A 10,881-nucleotide genomic window follows, 5' to 3' on the forward strand; every position below is an offset into this window, starting at 1 on the left:
CCTGGGGTCTGAGAGAAGGCAGAGGCTTAGAACAGACCTCTGGCCACTTTCCTCGGATTGTAGCTTTACAGACACTCTAGTCTGGGACTTTCCGTTCACTGGGGAGACCCTATCTCAGTAGCTAGGACCTGCTGCCAAGTCCACAGACACCTCCATCAACACTCCTGGACCGCAGACATCCATAAGCCAGAACCGGACCACCCTCTGTCATCTCTGAACTGCCAGTGGCAAAGAGCAATTTGAGCCCCCTTGTTCACCCCCCTCCCCGCCCTCTGCCACCCCTCTAGGACAAGTTCAAGCCTCATGACCTGCTGGCCTGGCATCCACAGGAACCACACACAACTACGGCTAGCAGACCCCGTGAAGGGGACCTGTCTCTGTTGTTCACCTGAGTCTGAGGTCATCGTCTTCGCCTCCCCATCCCCAGTAGTTGTTAGAGAATCCATTCACCTTGAAAAATTGCTCTCGACTTAGGGCAGTAACACCCCCAAAATATCCACTGTAACGTAACCTGAAAGAGAGGAGAGAGAAGGCAAGAAGGTTAGCACGAAGTCCTTTTGTTCTCTACAGCCGATCCAGACTTCGCGGGGCGGGCGTATTCCAGGGACACTGAAGACTGTGCTCTCTCACCCGTCCACTCCTGCTCCAGAGCCACCTCCCCACACTCCTGGCCTTCCAACCTCTGTCCAGACAGGCTCGCTAATCAAGGTGCCACCCACCTTCGGTTGTTCATGGTTGTGTGCAGAGGTCTACACAGGTACCTGTGCATGTACATTGTAACATCAGACCTGGATGACAGACCTCATCTCATGTGTAAATCCAGTAAACAGTGGTGTGCCAAACAGTTGTGGGTTAAGAAGAAATGTAAGGCTGGGTCCAGGTTAGGCATTAAATTTTGCGAAGGACAGGGAAGCCTGGCGTGCTACAGTCCATGGGGCTGCAAAGAGTCAGACATGACCGAGCGACTAAACAACCACAACAACATGAGTGAACAACAAAACGGTTTTCACTTTTACTTTTTTAGCGAGTTGGGTGGAGGGCAAGAGACAGGTCCTGAACACACTTTGTATGCAAACCTCCACTTTTACGCAAATCTGCATCTCAGAGCCTGTCTCCTGGAGAACCCGACAGACCTTAATAACCCCGAGGGCTCCAGCATGGGCAGCTAGGTAGATGATAATGCCTGTCACAAAAACAGGGTATACACACCAATAATTAGGTTTTGAGAAGGAAACAAATTATGGTTTGGATAAGCTGAATTTGACGTTCTCATGGGGCTTCTGCCAGTGGGAAAAAGGATACAGGATCCAAGTTCAATACACAAGAGTACTTATAGGGATAGCTTCGGAAATAAGCTGTCGAGAGGTGGTACCTGAGGGCACAAGAGTAGCAAAAGTTGCCTGAAGACAATGCAATAAGTGAAGAGAGAAGAGTAAAGAGGGCGGAGCTATGGGGATACCAACAAGGAAAAGGGAAAGAACAGAGGCACTGGCCAGAGAGCACGTCCCACTCATTTAGGACTAATGCGAATCTGAGAAATAGAGACATCCCTCAGAACACGGAAACCATTTAGAAACGCAGATGAAGGCAGCTTAACAACTTGGATGTTATCGAATAAGAGAAGGTGAATATATGGAGGATTTCTTACTTTAATTAACGTCAGTTCAAAGTATTCCAGGACCAATGAAATAGTTCTGCTTTTCCAGATAAGAAGGAAAACCAAAAGGAAAGATCAGTCACCATGTAGGCCAGCAGTCCCCAATCTTTTTGGCACCAGGGACCAGTTTCATGGAAGAATTTTTCCATGGACAGTGCAGGGGGTGAGAGAAGGATGGTTTGGGGATGATTCAAGGGGTCGAGAAGAGTCGGACACGACTGAGCAACTTCACTTTCACTTTTCACTTTCATGCATTAGAGAAGGAAATGGCAACCCACTCCAGTGTTCTTGCCTGGAGAATCCCAGGGACGGAGGAGCCTGGTTGGCTGCCGTCTACGGGGTCGCACAGAGTTCGACACGACTGAAGCGACTTAGCAGCAGCAGCAGCAGCAGTAGCAAGTGCATTACATTTATTGTGCACTTGTTACTAATTATTATTATATCAGCTCCACCTCAGATCATCAGGCATTAGATCCCAGCGGTTAGGGACCCCTGATGTTGACACCTGCCACCTAACAGATGAAGTCCCAAAAGTTAATTTGTAGCTCAGCTGTTTGTTTCTATGCTCTGAGTACAGATGGGGTGGACCCTGCTTAACCCACAATGGAAACAGATTTACTTATATACCTCCAACCTAAAACAAACAAAAAGAACAAAGTGCTCAGAAGACAGGTGTTATTGACCAAGACATCGACTACAGTGACTTGTTGCCTTGTGAATGGACACTGTTTGGCTGGGAAGGGATTCCTAAACTACCTAAAGAGCAGCTTCATCAGGACCCTGAGTGGAATCACTGCTCAGGCATAACCTGCAGAGCACCAACAAGCAGTCACCAGGAGGGAACAGCACTGATGACTTGGAGTCATCTATTAAGTAACTATTATCCACTGGGTGCAAAGCAGCTGGCTAAACACTGGAATAAGTGGGCCCAGCCTCACACGGTTGACAGTCCAACAAGAGAGGTGACTCTTCTCGGGGTTCTGAGGAAGGCGACAACAACATCAGGGCAAGTGGGCCTGGAAGGATTCAGAGAGGCAGAAAAATGGGGGGAACTCCTGGTAATCAGGGGCTTCCCTGGTGGCTCAGATGGTAAAGAATCTGCCTGCAGTGCGGGAGATGGGGTTCAATCCCTGGATCAGGAAAATCCCCTGAAGAAGGGAATGGCTACCCACTCCCATATTCCTGCCTGAAGAATTCCATGGACAGAAGAGCCTGCAGGGCTACAGTTCACAGGATCGCGAAGAGTCAGACACGACTGAGTAACAGCTGATGACCCAAGCTCCATTAGGAAAAGCAGAGAGGGAGAAAAGTACAGGCTGTCTGAGGAGAACCTAGAGACCTGTTCAGCTGTAGGAGGAGACCAGCCGGAAAGGGAGGTTCAAGAATTATCAGTTTCTCAGTTGCCTCTTAGGTGCCAAATATCTACATGTTTATTGTTCATTGCTCCTGGTTTTTCTTCTTACCTAGAAAAGCATAAAATACTTGATTGGCCCAGAGATAGTTTTACTTATTTTTAAAGGCCCAAGGGTGGGGAAAATGCAGTCATAAAATAACAGTAGCGTCCTTGTAGAAAGCAGGAAGGTATCAAAAGAATTCTTAGCAACAAAATGTCCCACGGCCTAGAAGAGATCTTTATCACTGACATAATCACGGGGAGAAACAAGATTTATCTCTATCTTCACAGAAACTGAGATAACTGAGACAAGTTACTTAAACTTCTTCCCTCTGCATGTGTGTAAAGTAAAAACATTTCTTGCACTTCTCTTTGTACTCAACAGACAGTTGTGACAATATTGTGCTGATTTAAGCTCTGTGGTGCAAGGACACACAGTTAAAACCGGGGGGCAGACACTTCAGTTCAGTTCAGTTCAGTCGCTCAGTCGTGCCTGACTCTTTGTGACCCCATGAATCGCAGCACGCCAGGCCTCCCTGTCCATCACCAACTCCCGGAGTTCACATCTTGATTATCTGGGTCGTGAAGATCTTTTTTGTACAGTTCTTCTGTGTATTCTTGCCATCTCTTCTTAATATCTTCTGCTTCTGTTCGGTCCATACCATTTCTGTCCTTTATTGAGCCCATCTTGCATGAAATGTTCCCTTGGTATCTCTAATTTTCTTGAAGAAATCTCTAGTCTTTCCCATTCTGTTGTTTTCCTCTATTTCTTTACATTGATTGCTGAAGAAGGCTTTCTTATCTCTTCTTGCTATTCTTTGAAACTCTGCATTCAGATGCTTTTATCTTTCCTTTTCTCCTTTGCTTTTCGCTTCTCTTCTTTTTACAGCTATTTGTAAGGCCTCCCCAGACAGCCATTTTGCTTTTTGCATTTCTTTTCCATGGGGATGGTCTTGATCCCTGTCTCCTGTACAATGTCACGAACCTTATTCCATAGTTCATCAGGCACTCTATCTATTAGATCTAGGCCCTTAAATCTATTTCTCATTTCCACTATATAATCATAAGGGATTTGATTTAGGTCATACCTGAATGGTCTAGTGCTTTCCCCTACTTTCTTCAATTTAAGTCTGAATTTGGCAATAAGGAGTTCATGATCTGAGCCACAGTCAGCTCCTGGTCTTGTTTTTGCTGACTGTATAGAGCTTCTCCATCTTTGGCTGCAAAGAATATAATCAATCTGATTTCGGTGTTGACCATCTGGTGATGTCCATGTATAGAGTCTGGAGAAGGGAATGGCAAACCACTTCAGTATTCTTGCCTTGAGAACCCCATGAACAGTATGAAAAGGCAAAATGATAGGATACTGAAAGAGGAACTCCCCAGGTCAGTAGGTGCCCAAGATGCTACTGGAGATCAGTGGAGAAATAACTCCAGAAAGAATGAAGGGATGGAGCCAAAGCAAAAACAATACCCAGCTGTGGATGTGACTGGTGATAGAAGCAAGGTCTGATGCTGTAAAGAGCAATATTGCATAGGAACCTGGAATGTCAGGTCCATGAATCAAGGCAAATTGGAAGTGGTCAAACAAGAGATGGCAAGAGTGAATGTCGACGTTCTAGGAATCAGCAAACTAAAATGGACTGGAATGGGTGAATTTAACTCAGATGACCATTATATCTACTACTGCGGGCAAGAATCCCTCAGAAGAAATGGAGTAGCCATCATGGTCAACAAAAGAGTCTGAAACACAGTTGGATGCAACCTCAAAAACGACAGAATGATCTCTGTTCATTTCCAAGGCAAACCATTCAATATCACAGTAATCCAAGTCTATGCCCCAACCAGTAATGCTGAAGAAGCTGAAGTTGAACAGTTCTATGAAGACCTACAAGACCTTTTAGAACTAACACCCAAAAAAGATGTCCTTTTCATTATAGGGGACTGGAATGCAAAAGTAGGAAGTCAAGAAACACCTGGAGTAACAGGCATATTTGGCCTTGGAATACGGAATGAAGCAGGGCAAAGACTAATAGTGTTTTGCCAAGAAAATGCACTGGTCATAACAAACACCCTCTTCCAACAACACAAGAGAAGACTCTATACATGGGCAGACACTTAGTTGCCTGCAACTGACTGCACCTGCCCCAACTAGAGAGATTAGAATACGAAATACATTAGAACTCTGATCTGCAAATAAGACTCTCAGCTTCTACAAGAAGGTCATAGATTTAGCTCCCAGCTTCTTGCATCCAGATCAAAAGAGGAGACAGATTCAACCACATGATTTACATTAGGAAAACTGTCAGTTATTCAAGGAAGACAAAGACTGCCAGATATCTAGTTATAAAAGAAACATTTGGCCAATTGCCATAGCGAGTTAAAACAGCAAGATTCATAAGGGGTTGTTTTTAGATTGTGTGGCATCTGATAAAACCCACGATCATCATACCAAAGTTATACTCCAGATCGGTTCCCAGCAGGAATGCCCAAGAGCTCATTTTCTTAAGGTGCAGCTTAAAGCAGAGATAAAATCTAGAATCCTAACAGAAGGGCTGTCCTTGAAACAATTCAGTGTATCCATAATCCAAAAACAAACAAAAGAACAATCCTGTGTGACTATAATTTCTTACCACAGTGTTTAGAAAGACTGGGCAAGGGGACATTATTATCCATGTCAAGGGTCTGAAGTACAGTATTCTGTATTGTAAAGAGTGACATCTTACTACCAGTAAGTGAGCAGTTAATTGCCATGCTTCTGAAAATACCAAGGTACCCGGATATGATATACTGCTTTCTTCAACGCAGAGGTGGCTCAGAGACCAGACACCAAAACCTCCAGAAAATGATCAAGTTTCCCAAAAGAAAAAACCCTGGGGTTCTCTTCCAGACCTTCCCCTGCCCTCTTGCCCAAGTGTCCCTGGAGCCTGGAGGCAGGAGTGGGCGTCTGCCCTCATCTTCTCCCCTCCTGCCTGGCTCCATCCCGCACACCAAAGGCCAGCTGAATTCTCCTGTCATTCTCCGGTTCTAACCATGCATCAGCAGCACTCTGATACCTTCCACAGGAACTCCAAACACCTTATGAGACTGGATAAGGCCTGCCTAATCTGGCCCCTGCCCACTCTCGTCTCTAGCCTCTCCTCCTTCCACCATCCCAGACATTCATTCTCCAGCACTAACGAGCCACCCGCCTTTCCTCCAAACCTGTGCCACATTCTCTCTTGCTTCCATGTCCTGGAACTCTGCTGGGAAGCTCCCATTGATTCCACAAGATAAAGGTGCCACGTTTCCTGAACAACAGCGTTAAACCCTTCCCAGGGTGTTTCTTAAAGACAGTGTGCTCTCACCCACTGCAGTTTATTCCAGGTATTTGTTTATATCCCACACTTCACACAGGGACTGGATTTACAGTCTGTCAGTTCAGTTCAGTCACTCAGTCGCGTCCCACTGTTTGAGACCCCATGGACTGCAGCACTCCAGGCTTCCCTGTCCATCAGCAACTCCCAGAGCTTACTCAAACTCATGTCCATTAAGTCAGTGATGCCATGCAACCATCTCATCCTCTGTCTGTACAGTCTTACCTGAGGCAAAAATTCCCTGCAGTCAGTGTTACTCCTGGAAAACTCTTAAACAGTCCAAAGTGAGAAACCTACATACTAAGAACAACATGGAAACCAAGACCAAGGAAGGTGTCAAGAGATTGTGCTCACTTTCTGGAGTAGACCCTGGTGGAATTTCCCTTATTATTTTATAGCTGTCTGTTCCTCTGCCTCACCACTCCCATATTCTCCCCCTCATTAACAAACACTTCTTGTTGAATTTGCACAAGAGAAGTGCAGAGCTGACACAGCTCCACTCTAGATGCCCGTCTCCCCACACACACCAGGAAGCACTGTGAGGGCAGGCACTCTCCCTTCTTCAGACTGGTCTCCTGGCCCCAGCATAGTAAGCACTCCATATATGAGCATATATGACAGGAAGGGCTTGGGGCAGGCTGACAGGTAAGTGTGCACACTTATAAGTGAACATGCAGGTTCACTTTTGGAAAAGCTTCCTGCTCACTATTTCCTCTCGGTTGTTTTCAAGAGGAACTTATTAATAAACTAGGACTGAAAAGCACCTATGGCTCTCCTGAGGGGGGGCGTGGGGTGGGGAATGGAAGCAGAAATGACGGTACCTTGCTCTTCCCACAGTGGTTTTAAGAGAAAGGGACTTGTCCCGGGCGTCCCGGCTCCCGGGCAGACCACTCGATGGACATGCCCCTCCCAGGCTCCCCCTGGACTCTAGAAAGATGCCACAGTCTGGAAAGAGACATCACAGGCTCACAAAAGAGGCCTAAAAGGGGACCTGGAGGCTCCGTCTCTTTGCCTCCCAGAGACAGAAGTCAGGGACAGATAGATGAGTTACTGTAGCCCTACTCAGCATGGGAGCGTGTAGCAAAGTTCTACCAGGCGGGCCCTGCAGGCAAGTCTGGCCACCATGTGCAGTGTTTAGATGATTTTCCCTCTCCTGTTCTCTCCCCCTTTATCTCTGTGATCTCCTGCCAAGGCATTTGTAGGACTTTTTCCTAATAAGAAAAAAAAATCTAATTTCTCTAATTCCTGTTTTAAACTTTGAAGGCGCTGTCATGGACCATTCTTCCTATTTCTCATTTTCCACAGACAGTATGTCTCCACAGCCTTGATGACCACAGGCCAAGCATCCTGACCCCAGCCAGCCATGAGCAGAGCCACCTTACCTGTACCCTGTGCTGTTCCTGCCAACCACCAGATGCCTGGGCTGATCCTCACACCTGTAAAGGTTCAAATCGTTCTCAGGCACCAGGTCCACATCGTGGAATATGAAACAGTCCCAAATTTCATCCTTGAGAGCTTCTATATAGCCCACATTCAGGAGTTTGGCGCGATTAAACTTCTTACTTCCAGCCTGTAGATATGGAAATTACAACTTGAAAAGCTCCTAAGACAAGATTTCACACTGTGTCCCTCTTCATTTCACATGCAGGAGTGGGTATTATTCTCTAACGCATAAGAATATACACATGACATGAAAATCTGACACAGTAGATTGAATTAACAATAACAGACCCTTTGTGTTTTTCTTTATGCTTCATACATACTTATATTCCATAACTAAAAGCACCTTAAAATGAAAGACTGCTGTTTAATGGGTTTAGAGTTTGTTTTGCAGGAAAAAAGATTAGTTGAGATCAGTTGCACAATAATATGAATTTACTTAACACTGGGCTGCCGTCTATAGGGTCGCACAGAGTCGGACACGACTGACGCGACTTAGCAGCAGCACTGAACTGTATAATAAAAATGGTTAAGATGGTATATTTTATGTTATGTGTGTTTTATAACAATTTTTTTAAAAAACCATAGTTATTTAAAGTTTTTACTAATAAAGAAACTCAAAAAATCTTTAAACATACCTTTATTTATTCCATGTAAAACTAAAAAACCTTTCTTATATACTAGTCATGACAAGTAGTATCACTGCCTCACTTGTTTAACTCTCAGCTAATCCCAATCATACCCCATGTAACAGATCTACACTAAGCTCCCCAGAAATATAGCTGGCCAGAAAGGATCAAAAAATCTTAACCTAGGGACTTCTCTGCTGATCTGATGGTTAAAACTCTGAGCTTCCACTGCAGGGGGGTTGGGTTCAATCCCTGGTTAGAGAATTAAGATCCCACATGCCTCACAGTGAGGTCCACAAAAAAAAAAAAAAAAGGAAAAGAAATCTTGATATATAAATAGAGAGGTTTACTGCTAATATTCCTAAGCTACTTAAAAGTCTCATGGAATCATTGTGAAAGAATCCTGTTTTAACAGTTAATGGCAGATGCTAATCCTTGCAGTGGCCTGACAGAGGGGATTCATTACCAGGTAAGAAAAGAACATAAATCAACCAGTAACATAATCAAAGCTACAGTATTAAAAAAAAATTTACACTAGTAATTTTTTCATGGCTATTTGAATCAAATTCCTTAAGAATAGATTCCAGTTCAGTAAACAGTTTATCATAACAAAAGTACAGGCAATTCTCAAAACTCACCACAGCACTTCCCTGAAAAGAATAACATAAAGCATATTTTTCTACTCATAAAAATATTATATGCTGGGGGCTGCTGTCTTGAGTAAGAACTCTGAATGACTAACAGTGTTAAAAACAAAAATAATGACAAGCCAGTGTAACAGTTAATTTTTTTTCAAATCCCCACAAAATGGGCATAAATGTTATATATATATATATATATATATATATATATATATATATATCTCACATCAATTTCTAAGAGCCCCAGTTTATTACAATGTATATACTGCAGAATAACATCTTCTGATCTATCAAAAGTTTTCCTAAGACAAATGTTACCAGTTTTAACTGATAGTAGGCATGTAGTTAATTATTTTCCTTGTATTCAATGGAGGAAGAAATAGCAACCCACTCCAGTATTCTTACCTGGAAAATTCCAGGGACAGAGGAGCCTGGTGGGCTACAGTCCATGGGGTCAAAAAGAGTCAGACACAACTGAGCACTTGCCTTCATAGCATTTGTAAGGATTTGAGGGGGAATTATTTGGATGGCCCAGCATAATTTTGAAAAGATAGCCATAAAAAAGATATTTAAGTTGATGTCTTATTTTTCTTTCAATATATGTTAAAACCAAATAGAGGCATCTTAAATCACCTGCTTCATTTAGAGCAAAACTCTTCAAAAGCAGCCTACACTTATACTTACTGTGTTCCTACTAACTCAAGCTTCTGGAAGTCACAAAACTGAATCAAAAAAGTGAAAACTAAACGTAATGTTTTATGTAATAGATAGTGGCAAAGTTAAAGGCAGAAAGGTAGAGAGAGTTATAGAATTTCATGGTGATTAGCACACAGCAGTCGACTCCTCTGTCTAGATCCCCATCAAAGAGCCAAGCTCAATAATAAAGCACGGTTCTAACATCTCACCGTGTAGTGCAGAGCAAACGCAGAAGGCAATGTAAGGTCAATACCAGGGGAATATCTCAGGGCAGTCAATGGCTAACATGGAAGAGCTCACAAAAGAAAACAGGCTTCCTCCAGAGGTTCACTAAAGAGCCAGTCAAATTTCCCAGCACTTATCCCATTATTCCAAACTCTGGGACACGAAACTCCTTTACTCCTTTCAAGGACAAATCAGTTAAGAGACCTCACCTTTGATGATGGTTAGACGCTCTTCTACCCAAGACAGACAAACAGCCACAAAGAGAGGGGAGTCTGGAGGGCAGAGGCCTCGTCCACCCCCCCAGACTCACCTGGTGGATGACGTAGATGCCATAGTCCAGCTGCTGCCTCTGCAAGAAGGGGTGAAGGTGCTCCAGCAGGTACAGCAGGTGCTTCTCCCTATGCCGGTGAGGGATGAGGATGGCAACTCGCTGCAAAGCCCTGCACTCCTCAGGGTGATACCGGCCTCTGTGCACCTTGGGGTTCTTTGCCTGGACTTCCTCCAGAGTGAGATCTGGCTTGAACACGAGTTTGGTCTGGCCTTCTACAATAAACACAGGACACAGGAACTAACAGGGGCAAGCTTATCACGTGTTGATGGGCTTGCAGGAGCCAGTACTTTGAACACTGCCTGGCACACCATAAGCACTATTGTAAAGCCTCCTTTGGTCACAAAATATAATCACAGAACCACAGAATCTATGACTCAGGTTATTGGCTGCAAAAAAAAAGCAAATGACATACAAAAGTAGTCCCCTGTGGCAGAGGAACCAGTTCTGGTTCTATGATTCATTCGTACTAGGAAATATACTCTGTCCTGATGACCCTGGTGAAGAGCAGAGATC

General features: G+C 44.3%; 1 protein-coding gene across 2 annotated transcripts in view; it reads right to left on the reverse strand.

Annotated features, from left to right (window-relative positions):
- The window catches only part of B4GALT4 (beta-1,4-galactosyltransferase 4), a 30,945-nt gene that overhangs the window by 4,786 nt on the left and 15,278 nt on the right, over window positions 1–10,881 (reverse strand). For both annotated transcript variants that reach the window (XM_019985298.2, XM_019985226.2), the window contains 3 exons: window positions 10,348–10,580; window positions 7,789–7,976; window positions 389–511 (listed from right to left, as the gene is read on the reverse strand). In XM_019985298.2, the coding sequence (XP_019840857.2) occupies window positions 389–511; window positions 7,789–7,976; window positions 10,348–10,580 (544 nt within the window). The remainder of the gene's footprint in view (window positions 1–388; window positions 512–7,788; window positions 7,977–10,347; window positions 10,581–10,881) is intronic.

This window comes from Bos indicus, chromosome 1 (genome assembly GCF_029378745.1).
Source record: "Bos indicus isolate NIAB-ARS_2022 breed Sahiwal x Tharparkar chromosome 1, NIAB-ARS_B.indTharparkar_mat_pri_1.0, whole genome shotgun sequence".
In the NCBI taxonomy this organism is placed as follows: domain Eukaryota; kingdom Metazoa; phylum Chordata; class Mammalia; order Artiodactyla; family Bovidae; genus Bos; species Bos indicus.